Raw genomic sequence first — 23,638 nt, 5'->3', positions numbered from 1 at the left:
TCTCTGCTTCTGACATGCAGCAGTGAATCAAGATTGATGGTGACCTTCCATAGATGAAGTGGTCTCTGGCTCAGTCTCTTTATATATGTTTGAACAATATTTTACCTTTTCTTCAGGGCAGTGATGGTTGGTCCCTGTAATTGTAAAATGCTTAAAGGAGCAGAGTGGCTAACCAGAATGCTAAGCTGATTTATCAGTTAGTTGAGGTGTTCTTTATTTTTGAGCATTTTTTCCCTTCTAAATTATATCTACCTAGACATTAATCTTGCTTGATACATTATTATTTGTCTCTATTTCAACCTGGAAAACCTGCATTAATTAATCATTGAAGACCCTGGAGCCTCTTTAAAGCAAAGTACTGTCTTATAGTTGTTGCTTTATGGTTTATTTTTATTAGAAGAAAAGGACTCCAATAGTCATAAGTTTCCTATAAAGTCTTAGTTTTGTGCATAAGATATTAGAATGTCAGATATTAGATTTTTTTATTCCAAGGAAAAGACACCTTTAAGCAGATTAAAATTACCGATATGGGCTAGTTAGGAACTTGTGTATATTATGTTAAAAATAGTGAAGCTACATATCCTTTGTATGTGACACTTTTCATTTTCTCTGTATGTACATTCTCTTGACCTGTTGAATTTTTAGAGAAGTGAATACTTGGTTTCCTCAGATTAGTTTTTATTTTAACAATGATAGGTAAACATCTCTGGTGTTTAAGAAGAAACTATTAAATGCAGAAGCTGTACTTCTAAGTTGATTAACATTTCCTGTCATTAGAGATGATATTTCCTCAAACATCTTTTTTAATAGATGACTTATACATGAGCAATTGAGTTTAATAACACCATTTGAGTTGTAGATGGTTTTGAGGAATTCTTATTATCTAACCCTTGTGTAAACTTTGTTGTTAGTTTTGGTGGAATGATTTCCACAGTGTTCACATTTAGTGTTTGTAATATGTTTTCATTATTTTTTAGACATTTATGCCCAGCAGTAATCTGGTTAATATACTTTTTCTTCATTTATTTTCCTAATTTACACTTACCTACTATTTTTAGCAACCTTCTTAGAGAAATATAAAAAGGATTTAATGGTGGGCTGACAGTAATTTTTGATATGTACAATTACAGGAATGAGTTTTATAAATTAAAACAGTTAACTTGTAGGGTCATTATTATTTATATAACTTCTAGAGTTTCCTATAATATTCTATTCAAAATATACTGAATCTCTCTTTGTGAACAGATTCTAGAAAAAGAAATGGTTTCCTGCATGTAGGTCTTTTTTTTTTTTCTTTGCCTCTTTTCATGATATGCCTATACCGTCAAACATATATTTTAAAAGAATAAACTTAAAAAGGTAGGAGAGTAGTCCTGAACCTTGTACCCTTAAACTAACTATAGTGCCAGACTGGAAGAATTAACCTACAGTTGGTTCTGGCATCTGGCATAGTAGAACTGAGGTCTGCCTTGTGAGGAACACTGTTTCCCAGCAAGGCAATGAAATCTAGCTCTAAGGCAGAGTAGAAATCCGTGTATTTTTCAAAGACTAAGTCATAGATATTGATAGTTGGTGGCCAGTGCTACTTGTTGATTAGTATTTGCAGCACCACCTAGTGGATGCCGGATGGTCACCTTTCCATTAGAGTTTTATTTAAATGTATGTTCCTGTCAAGTTGTCAATTTAAAGTCTCATCTGAGGTAAGCATAGTATGGACTGAGGGTTCATTGTGACAACTAATACGGAAATTAGAAAAAGCTCTTTATAGAATTCAACTGGTACCATTCCTCACCATTTTTATTTCTGTCCTACTTCTTTTATGTAAATGTTTTTGAAAAAGGAAACATTTTTTATAGGTTCTTTCTGCTTACTCCATTCATGCCATTGAGTCCTACTAAGAAACCGTCCATGTCATGTTCTCTTTTACTGTGGCACAAGAAATATTTTGTTGGATGCTATGGTAGTCACTTAGTGGTAGCTTTTTAATGTTTTGGAATACATCTTCATCATCCTTTCTTAAATCTGTTTATTCTTTTTTAGCTGAATATATAAGTCCATGTATCTGGAGTGGCTTATGGGTCAGATGGAAAAATAAATTGTTTTTTTCTTTTCCTGGGTTTTTTCTTAAGTATAGTAAAAGGAGTAGGTATGTTATAAAAAGGGTTTGTTCTTTTTAAGAAGGACATATTCCTTTTAGTCCATTTGTAAAAGTGAGACCAGAAATGCCATGCAAGGCTAGTTTTAAACTTTTTATCTGGTTAGTAGGTAGGATGGGTACATGAAAAGTATCTTAGTCTTTTAAAGAAATTATTTTTCCTGTAGTTTTTGAAGGATCTTGTTCTCTCGACACTTACAGAGGAAAAATGAAAACTACTATATATTATTTATTTGGAAGTTAATCTTTGTAATTAACATGGTTGTTATTTCACATGACTATTTTTGCATGAAGGATTTCATGATTTCATTATTCTGTTTTTGAATAGATGGTTGTGAAAACTTTCATGGATATGGACCAGGACTCTGAAGAAGAAAAGGAGCTGTATTTAAACCTAGCTTTACATCTTGCTTCAGATTTTTTCCTCAAGCATCCTGACAAAGATGTTCGCTTACTGGTAGCCTGCTGCCTTGCTGATATTTTCAGGATTTATGCTCCTGAAGCTCCTTACACGTCCCCTGATAAACTAAAGGCAAGTACTGATTTAAAGAACTTTCAAGATTGACTGATACTTTCACTTATCTAACTAAAATGGGACTTAAAGTATTTAGATAATTTCTTCAGATTCTTTGACACTGACTATAGCAATCTTTAGTTAAACAACAACTTCCTCCTCCTCCTCCTCCTCTTCTTCTTCTCCAAAGAACTCCCCTGCCCCTCATTTAGTACTTAACTTTTCTAAAACAGTTTTTGATCTTTAGGATAAGAAGTAGATTAGTGCATATACTTTTTATAGTATACTTTTTATATTATCATTAGTTCTATTTCAATAGCACTTGGTGGGGGGATACTTCCTTTTCCCTTTTGAACATCTATGCTGAAGACTATATTCATTATTTAAAACATAGTATGTAGTATAAGCCTGAATTTATACTATGAATACTAATGTGTGTGTGTGATGTGAATTGTTTGGAAGAAAGTACAGTGAACAAAATTTTAATAAAAAAGGTAGAAAAGACACCTAGTACTTGGTTAAAGTAGTTGTAAGTAAAGCCATATGATTGGAAAATCTTTAAAAGATGAAAAAAGGGGAATAGCATCATTAATCCAGCTGCTAGAAAGTGTGAAATAACTAGAGCTGTGCAAAAAGATACTGAATAAAACAGGTGAGAAAACTAGAAAAACCAGTAGTAATAAAAGATAATCGTGGGGGCGCCTGGGTGGCTCAGTTGGTTAAGTGGCTGCCTTTAGCTCAGTTCTTGATCCCTGGGTCCTAGGATCAAGACCAGACTCCAGCTGCTCTCTTTCCCTCCTTTGCCCCTCCCCCTAGCTTGTGCTCTCTCTCTGTTTCTCTCTCTCTCTCTCTCTCTCTCTCGCTCTCTCTCGCTCAAATAAATAAAATCTTTAAAAAAAAAAGATAATTGTGGAAATTGTGGGTTAGGGAATGAGTGTATAGGAAGATTATTACTACCATTGTGGAGAAAATGATGGCAATTTAGGTTTATTTTATTTTAACAAGTATTGTTGTTAATTGTGTGTTAGGAACTGGGTTTACAGTGGTGAAAAAGAGTCCTGATATGATCCTTGATAATTGAGAGAGAGGAGCCTGCTCATTTGATCAAGTCTGCCAGAATTCCAGTGTGGAATTCCCAAACTGGTTTGGGCATGGTTGTTTAATATTTTAGTTGGTAAAAATCTCAGGACAGGGGCGCCTGGGTGGCTCAGTGGGTTAAAGTCCCCGCCTTCGGCTCAGGTCGTGAGCCCCGCATCGGGCTCTCTGCTCGTCCGGGAGCCTGCTTCCTCCTCTCTTGCCTGCCTCTCCTGCCTACCTGTGATCTCTGTCAAATAAATAAATAAAATCTTAAAAAAAAGAAAAATCTCAGGACAGTGACAGTATTTGTCACTTGCAGGTAGAATTGAAACGTAAAATTTGAGAATGGTCAGAGGCTTAAGTAGGTAACATGAGCTGGTCTGTCAAGTTGTATACCCAGGTATGTATTTTCCTTTCTAATTATAAATCTCTAATTTGGAGATGGCCTGTGGGCTCTTCCTTACTAGTGTCTTGTTGGCATTCTTAGGAAGAGGAAGGTCTAATTTAAGAGTGCTGCTACAGGTTTCTTTTACCCCTTGTATTTCTCAGTTTGCATAATCAGTGACCTATCTCAGGGCCTTGGGGTAATAAAAAGTCCTCCCAAAAGAATACCTGCACATCTGTTCTATTTATAACAGGACAGTTTATAAGAAGAATATTGAGTAGCTGCAGTTAAATTAGAGTCTTTGAAATTATTCCAAAGCTGAGAAATTTACAGTATCTTCCTTTCTCTGGTCCGATTTTTTGGTCTTCTTTAAATGCCTCTTTTCTTTTTCACTACTGATAAGCATAAAGTTTTTATTTTTCTTTGTCTGCAGTAGCTATAATAGAAAATTGTGACACTTTGATGCTTATATTTCCACTGTAAGTATTGTTATCAGAAAACCCTTTTTATACACCTAGCTTCATGTGCAGGTCAGTGATTGTTGGAGAGGTTATAAATGGGTGACTGTTGTCTTTCTGTCTCCAGGTAGACATTGTTGCACTTGGTTTTCTTTTAGTCACAGTAGGAGGATTTATTCACGAAAGATGTATTTTGTACAGTACTACTATCAAAGTGACAATTTTTGAAGGATGTACTTTTCATAATTTTTTTTTGAAAAGCTAGTCATTAATTGCGTATTTTTTCCTTTAAAAAATATTCTTGTTTATCTTTTTACTTACAAGGGAAACATTTTCTCTTTTTATTTATTTAATATTATTTATATTTATTGATTAATTAGCATGATTGCTTTGCAGAATTAGCTTTTATAATTTTACCCTTTTCCAAAATTTTAAGAACATCCTCTCCATAAAACTTGCCTTAAAGGGACATTGAACCTATCTCTATCCAGGTAAAAAAGGAAGATGTAGTAAAAAAAATCAAAAGCCGACAGATGGAGATAGATTGAGAAATGGTGGGAAAAAGCAAATAATTATAATGATTAGGTAGGAAGCTTGAAAGTTAAGTTCTATGGGTTTTTTAAAAATTTCTGTTTCTGTGATCTATTATCTTTTTACTTGGTGATTTATTTTGGAATTTTAAGTTTCTTAAACTGTGTTTTTGCTGTATAATTACCTATATAGTGCTGTTCTAGCAAACCTCATTAGCTGTCTGTCACATTATTAGTATTATCTTTGTTATTAGTTTGTAATACTAATACTAATAACATTATAAAATATAACCTTTATTATACTGATAATAGGATAAATTTTGGTTTACTAGTTTTTGGGTCTAGTTTTTTTAACTTGCTTTAAGATGAAGTTTTTCATTCTCTAAAATGATGGCAAATTATTTACTATTTTCCTGTGAAGGTTAATAAGATATTTAGTGTTTTCATATGATAAGGTTCTTTTAAAAAGTTCCAGCCATATACAGTCCTGTCTCCTCAGCCCTCTTCGGTTCTTTACAATTTATCTTGGTAGATACACATGAGTGCTGAATTAGCTTTAAGAGTTAGTGGATATTTTCATTTAGGATCCATAATCTAAATAATACTTTTTGTCTCTCTTTTTTTGAAGGATATATTTATGTTTATAACAAGGCAGTTAAAGGGGCTGGAAGATACAAAGAGCCCACAGTTCAATAGGTATTTTTACTTACTTGAGGTAAGCAATATATCTTGAGATGGCATTTTAAATTGGTTTTTGTGCTTGTATATTTTTACTAATTGAAGTGTTTACCTTTCTTTCTTTCTTTTTTTACTCCTTATTTTTAGAACATTGCTTGGGTCAAGTCATATAACATATGCTTTGAGTTGGAAGATAGCAATGAAATTTTTACACAACTATACAGAACATTATTTTCAGTTATAAAGTAAGTTTATTTTACTAAGCATGTAACTTTTTTTTAAAGTAAAGAGCATTTAGAACTTACAGGTGAATATGCATCAACTGTGTGTTATGATGAATATTTGGCAAGGTAAGAGTTGTAACTTAGGAACTCTAACATTTTTATAGATGTTTTAAAAATGGATAGAACTAATCAATTTTGTATTGTAGGGTATATACAAGAGTGGCATAAGGCAATCTATAGCCAATATAGAAATATTTTTGGATTATATTTTTATCTTTTAATTAAATATTATTGATCCTGATTCATATAAAACTTGAGTTTTTTGTGTATTCTTTAATATTATCTATTAGATTTAATTTCAGAGCAGTTTGAGTTTCTGAATTTAAGGTAAAACTAAAGATAGCAATTGATTTAATTATTTTTGATTGCGAGACTGGTTAAAATTAGGGAAAAGTAATCCAGGAAATGTAGTTTAAAAATATATTTTTGATACCACTGTAAGATATGGGAGAGAGGGAAACTTTAAATGAATATATGGAATTTGATTTAATTAATATTTTAATAATCATGTTTTATAAAGTGTAGTATTTGTCAATGTTATGAGTAAATCCTATACCCTTTAGATAAAATAATCTATTTTGAATTTCAGCAATGGTCACAATCAGAAAGTTCATATGCACATGGTAGACCTCATGAGTTCTATTATTTGTGAAGGTGATACAGTATCTCAGGAGCTTTTGGATACAGTTTTGGTAAATCTGGTACCTGCCCATAAGGTAAGTAGAGTATATATATATTTAGACTGAAATATGTCTAAAGCCCATTAATTTAAGGTCAGGAGTTTGTGCTTATGTTCTAAATGTAATTTTTCCTGCTTTAGCCTTAGTTTCGGAGACTCTATTTTAATTGATTAATATTAAGATTAGTCATGTTTAATAAAATATGGTACACTTATAGTTACTAATGAAATTAAATAGATGTAATTTATGTGATAAAATATCTGTAATAACTCAGTTTTGCCTGGGAAATGTTTCAGGAGTAATAGCTACTTAGATGCTATCACGTAACTTTGTATGTCAGGAGGTGCTGAAACCAGTTAGAGACCTAAGTGAAAGACAACAGTAGTGTGGATGGAGAGGAGGGGTGAAATTAAAAGGGAAGTCTTTACTAATTTGTAGAAGGAATATGTTGATGACAGTGTTTCTTCCCTGGGTGATGTTAATCAAAATGTATATTTGTGTGTCATGTTCTTTGAACATGATTAATTCTTCATTATATAGCTGGAAATAATGATTCTGTGAAATAGAGAAAAGAGAGAGGTTAAAGAGAGGGAATAAATAGTCACCAGTATAAAGATCTGCAAACTGAAGACCTTTTTGGCAAAGTATAATCTAAATTTTTTAGGTATATGACATTCATACAAATAATGCTTCAATGTAAATGACCTCATAATGTATATTTCCAAATTCTTAAAGAAAATAGTCCATCAATGCTGAAAATCAGACATTGCAAATAGACTTAAAAATTCAGATAATATATAGATAAAGATAATGAATACCCTTAAAAGGATTTAAGATAACAAATGCTTAAAAGGATCAAAGACATAAATAAATTAAAAACATGATAGCTAGTTATATGAAAGGAGAAGTTTAGGAAAAGGTAGAAATGAGAAATGGTCATTGAAGTTAAGATCTCTATAGGATTATAAAAGATACTTAGAGAACTGGGAGATAGATCCGAGGAAATTGCATAGATAAAGTAAGATAAAGGAGACATAGAAGATATTGAGACATGAAAAATAGAATGAGAAGGACCAATATATTTAGTAGTGATTGCAGAACACAAAGTAGAAAGTGGAGAAGAAATGTTTAAATAGGAATTTGCTTACTATATTCCAGAACTGTTGGAACAGCATGAATTTATTGGTTAAGTAGAAAAAGTGTCATGAGAGGAAAAAATTAAAAAAATTCCAGTCCAGGAACATCCTGGAGAAATCATAGAATGCCAAACCAGAGATAATCTGCAAAGCACATAGAAAAGGCATAGCTCTCACCAAGGAATAATTATTAAACTGATTGCTCACTTTTCAATAGCAAGGATAGATATGCCAGAAGATAACGGAACTATACTTCCAAAGTGCTAAGAAAAAATAATTGTGCATTTGTGTGTATATGTGTGTGCAGTTGTATATCCAATTTGAGTGAAATTAAGACATTAAATATTCACTCATCAAGATTCTTCCTGAAAGAACTAGTATGTGAGTACTGTAGAATGATGGAAATTGAAATAGAAGCAAGAAGGAAGAAATAATGGTGAACGAAGAAATGCTTTAAATAAGAACTTATCTATAAAAAAATAGTAGCAATAATAATTATAATGATTAATTAAAGAGATTAATAACAAAATGACCCAGAACTACTGGATACAAATAACATATAAGATTGAGTGGCTTAATGGAGTTAATGAGTGATTTAATTTGGGTGGCGATCAGGAGTATAGAGCTATTGATTAACTTCTAACTTGAAATGAAGTATTCATATTAAAATGTTCAGGATTACAGTAAAAGGAAGAATTACAATAAACGTAAATGGTCTAAATTTACAATTTAAAACAGATTGTCAGATTTGATTGAAAATAATCCAGCTGTTCAATAAGAAATAAGAACAAATACAGTCACAAAAATGTTGAGAGCTTTTGAAAGGATTGAAAGGGGTGCCTGGGTAGCTCAGATGGCTAAATGTCTGCTTTGGGCTTGGGTCCTGATCTCTGGGTCCTGGGACTCAAACCCGTGTGGGCTCCCTGCCGAGCAGGGAGCCTGCTTCTCCCCCTGCCTCTGCCTCTTCCCCTGCTCATGCTCTCCCTCTGTATCTTTCAGTCTCAAATGAACAAGTAAAATCTTAAAAAAAATAAAATTAAAAGATGGAAAAAAGATTTGCCAGGAATGTACTAACTGAAAGAAAACTGAAGCAGCTTGTACTGTTGTTAGATGTAATAGTCTTTACTGGGTAAAGAAGGAATTTGTAGAAGGATAAAAGGTTTAGTTCTCAGGAAGGTATTAAAACTTGTGTGTACATAGGCTGAAAATATATAAAGCATAAATTGGAAGAGTTATAAGGAGAAAGAAAGAAACTCACTATTTGATGGGCCATTTTAACACTTTTCTCAGTGATTATAAATTAGATCAGTAGATTATAAGAATATTGAGAATTTGAAGCAAAAACAAATTTATAGCAACCATAATTTATCAAAAGAATCATAATGGGAATTATAAAATATTTAGAAATGATAATTAAAATGATACATATTAAAACTTGTGGGATACAACTTAAAATGTTTTTTAAGTCTAATTTTATTAGCTAAGTGTCCAATTCAAGAAGTTACAAAAATATCAGAATATACACAGTATGTAAGGAAGAAAAGAAAGAAATACAGAAGTCAATGAAATAGAAAATATAGTTATGGGTGCTTGGGTGGTTCAGTCTGCCTTTGGCTCAGGTCTTGATCCTGAAGTACTGGGATTGAGTCCCACATTGCAGGGGGTGGGGTGGTGGAGGTGGTGGTGGTGGGGGGGTCCCTGCTCAGCAGGGAGTCTGCTTCTTGGCCCCTCTCCTGGTTCATGCTCTCTTTCTCTTTCTCTGTCTCTCTCTCTCTCACACTCTCTCAAATAAAATTTTTAAAAGAAAAAAAAAAATACAGTGACATTTCCCAAAATCTCGAAGTTGGCAATTTGAAAAATCTATTAAGCAAATCCTCCGCAAGTTGAATCAGAAAAAAGGAGATGGAATCAATATACAGTTTTAGAATGAAATGGGAACAGCAGATGTTAAAAAAATAAAAAGATGATTCCATGAAGAATATTTTATGGTAACATACTTGGAATTAGGTATAAGAAATTCCTAGAAAATATAACCTGCCAAACTTGTCTCAAGAGAAGATCTTGAATAACCTTTAACCAGCAAAAGAAATCTAATTGGTTTTAAATACTGTATCCATAAAATGAACAAAATCCCTTCCTCCTAAACAACGGTAGCAACCATCATGAAAGCAGTAGCAGCAGAACACAAACTTAACCACAGAAGAACTTAAACTGAGTCAGGAGATACCTTCTAATCATTTGAGTAGCATTACAATCTTAATATCAAACAAACTTTTCCAAATTATAGAAAAGAAATGTTCCACAATTCGCCTTATGAGTGGAATATAATCTTCATAGGGAAACTAGACAAAACCAAGCAAGTAAGAAGAATCATACGCTAATTTAAAGTTACAATCACATAAATTCAACATAAAATAGTAGCATTTGGAATGGCATAAACTAGTATTGCTAATGAGCAAATTAGCTTTATTTTAGGAATATATGATAGGTTAACATTAGAAAATGTTGACAGTAGACTAAGATATTTGTGTAACTTAATGGATCAAAGAAAAAAGTATCAATAGATGCAGAAGAAGGGCATGTGATAAAATTCAGTATGATTTATGATAAAACCTCTTGGCAGATTTGAAATAGAAAGACACTTCCATAAAATGATAAGGACATTTATGATACTGTATTTAATGGTGAAATTTTGGAGCATATTTTTTTGAAGTTTAGTAACACTTCTCAGGAAAAAGGCAACACTACCATTTCTAATCAGCATTAATTAGAGTCTTAAGTTAGTGTAATAAAATCAGATAAATAAAGGATAAAAGGATCAGAAAGAAGAAATAAATTATTTTCTGATAATATGACTGTAGAAAACACAAACCATATACAGATAAGTTTCTAGAACAAAGAAAATTCTACAGGGTTGCTAGATATAAGTTCAATATATGAAAAGCCATTGGTATAATTTAATAAATTTGTAGTTTTAACAAAGACTTGAGCTACTTAGAAGTTTCACAAAAATGTGCAACTTTATTTTAAATCATTATAGTTGACTAAAAAGTATAAGGACTTAACTTAGCTCCATGATTTGTTATATTTATGGGATAGGAAGCTCAGTATCATAATGATGCCAGATTTCTGCATAGGAATAGATAATCCAATCAAAGAGAAAGTTGGAAGGTGTGTGGGTGATTTGACAAACTGATTTTAAATTCACATTGAAGAGCAAATGGCCAATAATAGCTAACCATTCTTAAAGAGGAATAGAAAGTGGAGACTTAATGTACCTCCTGGTATTAAGACACTGTTTCCATACATCCCTTTGACTATAATCAGGCAGTAATAGACAAAGGGACATAATGGAAGTAATGGAGAATTTACAAGTGGCTCCATAGTTATATAGAAACTTGAGTGTGTGGATATTATAGGTCACTGGAGGGAATAATGGACTATTTAATTACTGGTTTTAGGACAAATATCCATATGGAAAATAATATTATTTTATACCATACATAAAAATAAATTACAGGGAGAATAAAGATTTAAATCTGAAAAACAAATCTTTAAATTTTTATTTGAAAATATAAAGCAACATCTAAATTTCATTGGGAGGAGAATTTCTTAAGAAAGATACAGTGAGCACAAGCCAAATAGGAAAGTATTGAAATATTCGGTGACATTAAGTCAAGAAACTTCTCTGTCTCTAAGATACCATGAACAATGTGGAAAAAACAAATGTAGACTAAGATATGTTTTACATAAAATTGACAGAGGTTTAGTGTGTAGAATTTATAGAGAAACTCTACAAATAAGGACAAAAAAGCCCATGTGAAAAATGGCAGAGGTGGGATTTACAGAAAATTATTTCTTATATGCACAAGGGAGCGTGTACAAGACATATGATTTAATGTCTGTGAACAGGAGAATGAGTAAATAAGCTATAGTATATTATAAAATACTGAACAGCAATTAGAAATGAAATAATTCAGTGGAAGCATCAATGCAGGTAAATCTAAAAATGCTAAATGTGAGTTTCAGGATATTGGCAGTGTACCTTTTTTCTGTAATGTTCTTAAATCGTAATGGCAATTCTCCTTTAGATCTTTGGTCTTGATTGTTTTTGTCATTATCAGAATCTCTTAGAAACATGTTTTCTTAAGATATTTTTTCTTGTACCTTTTTTCTTTTCATATTTTACTGTTTCTTATGTTTCTTGTTGTATCATTGACCTTATCTATGCTCTAACATGTGCTTGAGTAAATCTCCTGTCCCACAGTTGTCCCAAACTCTTGTCTTTCCCCACCTGTCAGCCCCCCATTCTTGTTCACATTAGAATCCAGTTCATTCTCTTAGGATATTTTGGTTCTTCTGGACCTGGGTAAAACAACCTGTATTTTTACTCAGTTGAACTGATTTGACTTCGGGACTAGGTTTAGAATCACTGTCTCCTCTTCTATCTAATAAACATTTATTGTTTTTTTCTGTGTGGTTTACCTTATGTTGTGAATGAGATAGGAAGACAGAGTAATTATCCTTTCTTGGAAGGGATCTTATCTAGGTAGACCAGTTAGTCTTTTTTTTTAATTAATTATTTTTATTAACATATAATGTATTATTTGCCCCACGGGTGCAGATCTGTGAATCGTCAGGCTAACGCACTTCACAGTCTTAAAAGAAGAAAAGTGGCTTTGCTTTCTCTTTTATTCTAACTGAGTTTTAATTTTCCCGTTCATTTACTCAGGAGTACCTTTCGGAATACAGGTAATATTTTGTTTTTCATAGTTAGAGACGTCTAATAGATACTGTTTATGTTTTTCAGAATTTAAACAAGCAAGCATATGATTTGGCAAAGGCTTTACTGAAGAGGACAGCTCAAGCTATTGAACCATATATTACCAATGTAAGTCTTTCTTGTAATTGATTGTCAGAAAGATTAGCCAACATTTTAAAGATAGCTAGAAGCAAAATTTTGGCAGGTAGTACATATTTTGAAATTTTGTGTTGTTTTAATCATTAAATGATATATTTTCTTTCTGCTTATTTAAAATTATTCTTGTTTATTATTATATGGAAGTTTAGCTAGCATCTTGTTTGTTTATTCATTTGCTTCTTTGAAATTGCCTAAGAATTAAAATAACTTTTATTTTGATAAGTAAGATATACTGTTTGTTTCTAATGTTCCAAATAGAGCTAAATGTGATTAGGTAAAACATATGGAACTTCTCATTATTCAGGGAAATTACAGTTTTTTGGAGATTAAATTGGTTTATACAAGAAATAGATATGAACTAATATCAAGACTTTAAAGTTGAAGGCAAGTATGAATGGCAGCAATTTCGTGACAGTTGTCTATCTTGCTATCATGTACATCAACCTTTTCTGAAAAAGGGAAAGAATTGAGATGAAATGAGCCCTTCCAATATCATCCCAAATCTGCTTATTTACAATTGACCATCTTTTAGCTATTTTCGGAAGAAATATATTTTAGTTGATAGGTTCAATGATAAATGCTTAAGTTTTATTTTCTCTCCATAGTTCTATTGAGTTGCACAATTCTAGAGGGCACCATTCACATGGAAAGTATTCACATGAATGGTGCCTTATGTAACACTTCTCTCTACTTACTTTCCACTTTCACCCACCTTCAGATATGTAAAGGATATAAATCTCTCAGGAAAAAAGTGAGAAACAAAGTCATTTATAATCACTTACGTATTTGCCTGAAGTTTATTGAAGGAGCCTATTTCCTGTAGTATATAAAAAATGAAATCTGTATATAAAATACATTGTGAAAAGATGTGCTTTGGAAAAATAACAAACTTTATAGAACAGCATCTTGGTAAATCTTAGTTTTTGTTTCTGGCTTATGGCCTTAAATAATTCGAAACACATGATGATTTGGAAAAATGTATTTGATTTGTAAGAAAATTGTTTTGAAGGGTGAACTTTGAGAACCTGGACAAATTGCGTAATCTATCTTAATACTCCAAATTGTCAGGGAATTCTAAATAATGATTTCTGCTAGTTTTATGAATCCTGGGTATCGGCCAGAATAAATTGGTTGGATTGAGTGGGTTGAGTGTTTTTCATTATTGACTTGATGGCTTTTGAATTGTGTAGACCCAGACTTAAGCTTATTTTGTGTGTGATAGCCTTCCCCGTTCCTTTGCTTCAAGAGCATGTGAATGACTATCTCCATGGCCTATTAGATACACTAGGTGAGCTCCTCCTGGTGGTCACTTATTTAAATTGGTATTGCCAAGCCAGATGTTTTTTTAGGGGAACAATTAAATTTTTTTGACTTTTTTCTGGCAAAACAAAACAAAACAGAACAAAAACAAACAACACTATACCATGTTAATATCTTTTCTAGAATTGGGGAAATAAATATTTTATTGGATAATAAAAGAAAGTAAGGTCCAAGATGGAATGATGGTATTTGTTGGAGCTAGGTGATTAGGTTCATTATACTGTTCTCTCAGCATATGTTTATGTTTGAAAATACTTATAATTAGAGCTAAAAGAAAAAGGACCAGAGAAATACTTTTAGGAATCTCAGGTGTTTACAGTTCCCTATCACTAATATCTTATGTTAATTGATGGTTCTTAGTTCTTGCCTACAGAGGTAGAACGGCCCTCTCCATACTTTCTTGTGGTATCTTTATCAGAAGCTGAGGGGCGAGAGGCACAAGATCAGTAGAAGGTCCGAGCACACTTCCAGCTGTATTTTATTACCAGTACTTTGTCCATTGTTTAATCTCTTCTTGTTCCTTGCTTTATTTGATGGTTAGCTAAGACATCATTAAGAATTGCTTTTTTTCGCCCTCTTTAGTTCCCTTATACATCTTTTTTTCTACCTCAAACTTTGACCTAGTGAACTTGTCTTGTAAGATAAAATGAATTTCAGTATTAAAATAATTCTCAGGTTTTTTGAACTTGTACATGTAGTAGCCATTATTCATTTATCTTTGTAGTAGAGAATTAGCAAGTAAAAGTACAGGTAGGATACTGAGGTAATAATAACCACATTTCTATCTCTTTTTTACTTACTTCCCCCCCCCCCCACTATTAGGAATATGATAGAGACACATTCAAGTTCTTTATAGTGATTCTTATATATTTAGGACTTAAACCACTGTGGTTATTACTTTAGATTATTATTTTATGTGGTTATTACTTCAGATTATTATTTTATGTTGTTATTGTAGATTACTTTTTTAAAAATTAAAATTTGTCATTACTTGACAACTTAAGAAACTAAAAAGTATGTATTTTTTGAAAAGGTCAAACTATCAGACACAAAAAGTGAATGGGGACATGTCAAAAATTTTCTGCCTGGATCACTTCTTGGTACTTTTATTTTTCATCAGAACTCTTTTTTTCTTTCTTTCTTTTTTTTTTTTTGAGAGAGTGAGTGAGCGAGCAGGTGGGGAGGGGCAGAGAGAGAATCGTAGGTAGGCTTCAAGCGTGGGACTCAATCTCAGGACCCTAAGATCATGACGTGAGCCAAAATCAGGAGTCAGACACTGAACCGACCGAATCATGTAGGTGTCCCAGCAATAAAGTATTTTTTAATCACTGTATATATATGGCTTTTTTTTTTTTAAGACATAATGCTTTGGCATACTTAATAGACTACAGCATTGTTTTTTTTTTTAAATTTCCAAATTTGGTTTCCCCAGAATGATAAAGAGGACAATTACATCATGTGACAAGGTGGCCAGATTGGAAAGGATTATTTGGTCTTGTTAAGGAAAGGTTAGATTTACTATTTTTAAGCAGGAGAAATTTTGTGAGTGGGAACAAAGTCATTTGATTTTCAGCCTGAATGAGAATTTAACCTTTGATGTCATGAAATTCTTTTCCTACAATGTTGATAAACAAGGACAACAAACAAGTTACTTTTAAAACTGGTTTAAAAAAAAAAAAAGGAATAGTAACATGGAATTTGTTCTTTTCTCCCCTTCATAGCTAGGTAGTCTGTATAGGTTCATAGACATAAACTTCATGTAAGAATAGCCTAAGAGTTAAAGCAAGCAGAAAAGACATAGAAATGTGAAATACTTGACTTTGTACTTTCCATATTAAGTCAGGTTGTATTAACTGATACTGAGAGTAGAGCTCAGGGCTTATGTGGTGTAAAAAATCAAACTACTTCTTTGAAGAGACAGAAGATACTGTTGAGAATGTGTTGTATATTCTCTGGGTTAATTTTTTATGAATTTGAAGACTTTAAATAGAAAGGAACTGGATTATTATGCCATGTATTTTTACCAGTTTTAGTAGTAATATGATAAATGATCTGAATGTGGAAACTAGTTATAGCTGGTTCCTAATGGAAACAAAATTGTTCAAATTTGGATTTTCCGTGTATGTGTGCTTTTAATTGGATTTTAATTAGTACTATAAACTTTGTACATATATATATACTTTTTATCAGAATATTTAAAAGAAGACAGAGGAGTAGAAAAAGGTTGTTTTGCTTTATAAAATTACGTATTTTTTTTTTAAAGATTTTATTTATTTATTTGACAGACAGAGATCACAAGTAGGCGGAGAGGCAGGCAGAGAGAGAGGAAGGGAAGCAGGCTCCCTGCTGAACAGAGAGCCCGACGTGGGGCTCGATCCCAAGACCTTGGGATCATGACCTGAGCCGAAGGCAGAGGTTTTAACCCACTGAGCCACCCAGGCACCCCTAAAATTACATATTTTAAAAATGGAATTGGCCCCTTCTATGAAAGTTGCAAAGTTTTTGTCTTTAATGCTATTGTCTCCCATACATGCTAAGGTGTACAAGATGTGATCCCTTGACTTTAAGAAATTTATCTAGTAGGGAAATTAAGACATGTACACAAATAGAACCGTATTATAGGATAAAATACAGTAAGTTCCATAATGGGGAAAAAAGTGCATTTGATAGAGTGTTGATAAGCTAATTGATAAATTAGTACAAATTACCTTTTATTGTATATGAGGTGAGTTTCATGTGCAAGGTGCACTAGCCTGTGGTTGTTTTCCACTTACTATTAGAAAATGTTTTGATAACCCTTGTTTGACTTTGTATAGAATAATAATGAATTTAATTGAATGATAATTAAGATTTTAGAAAATTCATTTTATCTATGGCATTGCTATTAATGATAAATTTTCTTTCTTAAAAGTTTTTTAATCAGGTTCTGATGCTTGGAAAAACATCTATCAGCGATTTGTCAGAGCATGTCTTTGACTTAATTTTGGAGCTCTATAATATTGATAGTCATTTGCTGCTCTCTGTTTTACCCCAACTTGAATTTAAACTAAAGGTAACTATTTTAAAAATGTTATGGTTCTGTCAACCAGATTAGCAAAGAGCATTATTTGTGGCTCTTTAATTCTTATGGTACTTTTACCTGAATGCTGCAGATGTGATGGTGTATTACTGTTAGTTATTTACATGTTTGTACCTTACTTCTTTGCTTATCTGCAGTGCCTGGCATGGTGCCTAGCAGATAGTAGCCACTTAATTAATGATGGTATTTTCCTTCAGATAATTTCCAGATAAATTCTAGATTATGACCAATTTTTGAGGTCTAGCTATACATCAAGCTTCTTTTCAAGGCACAGTTTATAGTGGTTCCCAAGACCCCTTGATTACACCATAAAAATCGCTTAGGGTCTATTGTCCAAATATTGTGAAATATTTTCCCATGTGGGTATTATCTTATGCCTATGTTGAAACTCCGTTACTTTTCACATAGTTCTCTGGAATTTTTTGGTGGCATGTTCCTGTTGCCTTGACATTAAATTAGGCCATAACATTGAGTTTCACTTGTAGATTTGGGGAATAGATTTTCCTCTTTCAAATTATTACAGGAAGATTTAAAAAAGTTGGTTATAATTAATTATCTTTGATGAAACCTAATGTACCCAGAGAAATTCTTAAATGATTTCCATGTTATATTTCTTGTTTATAAAAATTTTGATTTGTCTCTTTTAAAACAAGATAATAAACAATCCAGATTTGTAGCGTGAATAACACACAAAACTAGCAAGTGATTATTCTCATTTTATTCTGGGGTGTATTTTTGGTGTATTTTTCAAGTGACCCACTTGATTCACTGTCCCAACTGCGCCATATTTTCCCATGTAGTTAGCAATTTTGATGAGGCAGAAGGCAGTCATACATCTAATTTTTTTCTTGGTCTGATTTTTTTTTTAAGATTTTATTTATTTATTTGGCAGAGAGATAGCACAGGTAGGCAGAGCAGTAGGCAGAGGGACAGGGAGAAGCAGCTCCCTGCTGAGCGAGGAGCCTGATGCAAGGCTAGATCCCAGGACCCTGAGATCATGGCCTGAGCCGAAGGCAGACGCTTAACTGACTGAACCATCCAGGTGCCCCGGTCTAATTTTCTTTAAAAATACTGAATACTGTAAGAAATATAAAAAGTAAGGAATTATCCTTGTTTTCAGCAAGTTTAACAGCTAGTGTAGAAGAGGAGAAAAATTCAGATTTAATTAGCCAGATATCCTAAGTGTGCTAAAAGATGAACAGCATACAGTTGAAACAAAGGAAACAGATATAGAAGCATATAGAGGTAGGAAGATGCTGGGTGAATTTGTGGAACACGAAGACTTACAGTTGGATGGTGGCATAAAGTAAGCTTAAATCATCCCTGACTACACATTAGAATCTTCACCTGTGGAGCGTTAGTAAGCAAACAGATGTCCGGGCATTAAACCAGATAAGTTGTTTTGATCAGAATTCTTGGCAGTAGAGTTCAGGCGTTCAGTTTTTTTTATTTTTTATTTTTTTAGAGCTTTAGAGGTATTTTTTAAGGTTGTTTTATTATTATTTTTCTTTTTGTAATAGCTTTATTCAAATATAATTCAAATACCATAAAAATCACCCATTTAAAGTATATAATTCAGTATTTTTTGACATTCACAGTCATGCAACTGTCATGACAATTATTTTTAGAACATTTTTATCACCCACCCAAAGAAATCTTATACCCTTTAGTGGTGACCTTCTGTTCCTCCAGGAACCTAGCTCAAGACAATCACTAATTTACTTTCTGTCCCTATAGATGGCCTATTCTAGACATTTCTATAAATGGGACCATAACATATATAATCTTTTGTGACTGGAATCTTTAACCTAGCATAAAGTTTTCAAGATTCTTCCATGTTGTAGTTTGTGCCAGGACTTCATTTATTTATTTATTTTTTTAATTTTTATTTATTTTTAAAATTTCTTTCAGTGTTCCAAAATTCATCGTTTATGCACCACACCCAGTGCTCCATGCAATACATGCTCTCCATAATACCCACCACCAGGCTCACCCAACCTCCCACCTCCTGCCCCTCCAGAACCCTCGGATTGTTTTTCAGGGTCCACAGTCTCTCATGGTTCATCTTCCCCTCCAATTTCCCCCAACTCCCTTCTCCTCTCCATCTCCCCGTGTCCTCCGTGTTATTTCTTACGCTCCACAAATAAGCAAAACCATATGATAATTGACTCTCTACTTGACTTATTTCACTCAGCATAATCTCTTCTAGTCCCGTCCATGTTGATACAAAAGTTGGGTATTCATCCTTTCTGATGGAGGCATAATACTGCATAGTATATATAGACCACATCTTTCTTTTTTAATTGCTAAATCATATTTCATTGTATGGGTAATATAATATTTTATCAGTTGATGGACATTTATGTTGTTTCCACCCTTTGCTATTATAAATAATGCTGCTGTGTATTATGAATAGTGCTAGTATGAACAGTCATGGACATAATTTTTAAAATTAAAATTTAATTAACATATAATGTATTATCAGTTTCAGAGGTAGAGGTCAGTGATTCGTCAGTCTTATATAATATGCAGTGCTCATTACATCACATGCGCTCCTTAATGTCCATCACCCACTTACCCCATCCTTCCACCTCCCTCCGCTCTAGCAACCCTCAGTTTGTTCCCTAAGATTAAAAGTCTCTTATGGTTTGTCTCCCTTTCTGAAGGTTTCATCTTGTTTTATTTTTTCTTCTTTTGGGAGAAGATATTTACAAATGACATATCAGATAAAGGGCTCATATCCAAACTCTATAAAGAACTTACCAAACTCAACACCCAAAGAACAAATAATCCAATCAAGAAATGGGCAGAAGACATGAACAGACATTTCTCCAAAGAACACATCCAGATGGCCAACAGACACATGAAAAAATGCTCAACATCACTCGACATCAGGGAAATAACAAATCAAAACCACAATGAGATATAACCTCACACCAGTCAAAATAGCTAAAATTAACAAGTCAGGGAACAAGATGTTGGCAAGGATGTGGAGAAAGGGGAACCCTCCTACACTGTTGGTGGGAATGCAAGCTGGTGCAACATCTATGGAAAACAGTATGGAGGTTCCTCAAAAAGTTGAAAATAGAGCTACCCCATAATTCAGCAATTACACTACTGGATATTTACCCCAAAGATAGAAATGTAGTGATCTGAAGGGGCACCTGCACCCCAGTGTTTTTTATAGCAGCAGTGCCCACAATAGCTAAATTATGGAAAGATCCCAGATGTCCATCGAAAGATAAATGGATAAAGATGACATGGTATATATACACAATGGAATACTCTTCAGCCATCAAAATGAAATCTTACATTTGCAATGATGTGGTTGGAACTAGAGGGTATTATGGTAAGTGAAATAAGTCAGAGAAAGACAAGTATCATATGATCTCAGGAATTTAAGAAATAAGGCAGGATCATAGAGGAAGGGAGGAAAAAATAAAACCAGATGAAACCAGAGAGGGAGACAAACCACAAGAGACTCTTAATTATAGGAAACAAATGTGTTTTACTATTATTTTTTTTCCTCCAAATTTTTATTTAAATTTCAGGTAACATAGTATATTATTGGTTTCAGGAGTAGAATATAGTGTTTCATCACTTACATAGAACACTCAGTGCTCATCGTAACAAGTGCCCTCCTTTATACCCATTACTCATATAGCCCACCCCCCACCCACCTCCCTCCATTAACCCTCAGTTTGTTCTCTGTCATTAAGAGTCTCTTATGGTTTGCTTCCATTTCTCTTTTTCTTTCTCCTTCCCATATGTTCATCTGTTTTATTGCATAATTTCCAAATATGAGTGAAACCATATGGTATTTGTCTTTCTCTGACTAACTTACTTCACTTAGCATAATACATTCTAGCTCCATTCATGTCGTTGCAAATGGCAATGTTTCATTCTTTTTGAGGTCTGAGTAATATTCCTGTGTGTGTGCACACATAGCCACATTTAGCGATCATTTTGATGTGCTCCTGGGGTTGAAAAATACTTATTTAGAGGACTAATGAGAGAAATAACAGAGATGACTTAGGTCATATTATGGAAGCTCTTAATACTAGGCTGAGGCATTGGTTTAAAAAAAAAAAAAAACCCAACAGTATACAGTGTCTTCATAGCACTTTGAATATCATTGTTTTTTGATATGGTCACATATTATGTTCAAGTGTAGTATTGTGGCTGGTTCAGTCATTTTACCATTGTGTCATTTGTTGGAGGTACCAAAACCAATAATAAAATTGAGTTCCTGTCTCCACTCTACCTACCCATAATAGAGAAATAAAGCAGAAATTAGTTTTTGCACATGCAAGGCTTCATCATATTGGTGAACTTCATTATGGATCTGGTACGTGTAGGTGAACTGATTCTTCTTTTAGGAGATTTCACATATTTTTTTCTACAAAAAGCTTAACCAGTACAATCATACAGAATTTTCTGTTTACTGTAGGCCTGGCCTCTTCATGGCTGTTTTTAAAAAACAGTTTTTCAAGGGTCTGCATAACTTTGATGTAGTTAATTTTTGAATTTGACTGTGAATGGAAATAAGCCTCAAATTCAAGAGGGGTCTCTAACATTTAATCAGACTTTGGGATGTATTTTCGTATAGGAAGTACACTTTAACAAGCTGATTAGAACATTTAAGGGTTTATTTATTTCTTGCAAAGTATATTGAGCATTTTTATGTATACTTTTTCATCTGGAGCTCATGAAAGTTTTTCTGTGGAATTGGAGATGAGGAAAATCATGGGAAAATTATTGTGACTATATTTACCTGATAGTTTTAAAGCTGTTTGTGTTTTGTTTTAGAGCAATGATAATGAGGAACGCCTACAAGTTGTTAAACTATTGGCAAAAATGTTTGGTGCGAAGGATTCAGAATTGGCTTCTCAGAACAAACCACTTTGGCAGTGTTACTTGGGCAGGTATATGATTTTGGTGTCCTGTTTAAAAGTAATAAATGTTTTTATCTATTTATATTATCTAAAAATGTCATCCATATTTTAATATTTTCCTGAAATTATAAAAATGAAGGTTTTATATTTTGAAATTTTTGAGTGTTAGTACTAATTAGCCATATTTACAATTTCCCTGTTTTCATCTTATTTTGCCCTTAATAATTTCTGAAAGATGATATGCTTAAAAAGCTATCTCAGAAAGTATTATAATCATGAAATTAAAATGTGTTAGCACATTAGCAGTGATTCATTCCAGCTGAAAATAAATCATTGTGAGATGCACGGGTATCCACAGAATGAATAAATAAATGATATGTATGTCTTCCTCCTAACCTCCTTTGTACATTTCTCTTTTAAAGGAAGTGATAGCCTGGGATATTTATATGCTTTTAATGTCCACAATCTTGAAATTGTTTGCAAAATTTTGAGTGTATTTGTTTGTTTCTTTTTTCTTTGAGAAGGGTTCAATTATGTTTTTAAAGGTATGCTTGACCTTGAATATATTAAAACCACTTAAAGTGCCCTGGCTGAAACCTACTTTGACCCAGAAGATAAAGGAGAATTTTTTTCCTCTGCTTAAATTTTTTTCATAACAAATAATGCAGTTAAGTCACAAATAAATAGGATTTAAAAACTCATACTCTGTTTCTTTTTATATTGAAATATTTGCATGTTATAACCACTTTTCTTTCTATCTTAATATTAGAACTGTCATGATTATAATAAATTTAATCTCTCTTGGCCTTATTTTTCAAATTTGTCAAATGAACTATAAGCTTGCTAAGTGCTAAATTCTTAATCTGATTTCTTATCACTTATATAGCTCAATAGTATTTGACAAGGTGCGTTAAATGAATAAATTTTAGTCTATTGTCATTTTGAGTTTGCTTTCTAGACTCTTCCTGAAAGTTCTTGGGCAGTAGAGCAGAATAGCTTATATGTTTAATTAAATTATACCAGTTAATTTAGAGTCCACTTAATGTGGTAAAACAAAAATACAGGTTTTACTTATAGACATTTACTGTATCTTTAAATCAGGACTTGGATTATCCAGACTTGATTTGGGAGGTTAAAATTTGTCACATTTCCATTACATTGTAATTTTTCCTTTTCTTTTAAAATTATTGTCTTCAAACTGAAACTCACAGATTATTACCACTAGGTCTTATAATATTTATTTTTAATGGTTAAATGGTATATGTTTAGTTGAAAATGGTAAAGTACATAGGGATGAAGTACTTGGATTCAAAACAGTCTGGAAACTATGTGAGACCATAGGCTAGGTGTTATAACTTTTTTTTGAGTGTACTTCATAGAGCATTTTTTTTCTTATTTCTTCTTTCTTCTTTCTTTCTTTTTTTTTTTTTTTAAGATTTTATTTATTTATTTGACAGACAGATCACAAGTAGGCAGAGAGGCAGGCAGAGAGAGAGAGGAGGAAGGAAGCAGGCTCCCTGCTGAGC

General features: G+C 32.8%; 1 protein-coding gene across 2 annotated transcripts in view; it reads left to right on the top strand.

The window, feature by feature from the left end:
* PDS5B (PDS5 cohesin associated factor B) overlaps positions 1-23,638 on the top strand; it is a 195,303-nt gene that overhangs the window by 69,799 nt on the left and 101,866 nt on the right. For both annotated transcript variants that reach the window (XM_080799689.1, XM_080799688.1), the window contains exons 3-9: positions 2,484-2,687; positions 5,748-5,834; positions 5,945-6,042; positions 6,671-6,797; positions 12,708-12,788; positions 17,050-17,190; positions 22,027-22,142. In XM_080799689.1, the coding sequence (XP_080655815.1) occupies positions 2,484-2,687; positions 5,748-5,834; positions 5,945-6,042; positions 6,671-6,797; positions 12,708-12,788; positions 17,050-17,190; positions 22,027-22,142 (854 nt within the window). The remainder of the gene's footprint in view (positions 1-2,483; positions 2,688-5,747; positions 5,835-5,944; positions 6,043-6,670; positions 6,798-12,707; positions 12,789-17,049; positions 17,191-22,026; positions 22,143-23,638) is intronic.

The sequence above is a fragment of the Martes martes genome, assembly GCF_963455335.1.
Source record: "Martes martes genome assembly, chromosome: 3".
Classification (NCBI taxonomy): domain Eukaryota; kingdom Metazoa; phylum Chordata; class Mammalia; order Carnivora; family Mustelidae; genus Martes; species Martes martes.
The sequence above is the reverse complement of the archived record's forward strand: the minus strand, read 5'-3'. Positions and strand labels throughout refer to the sequence as shown.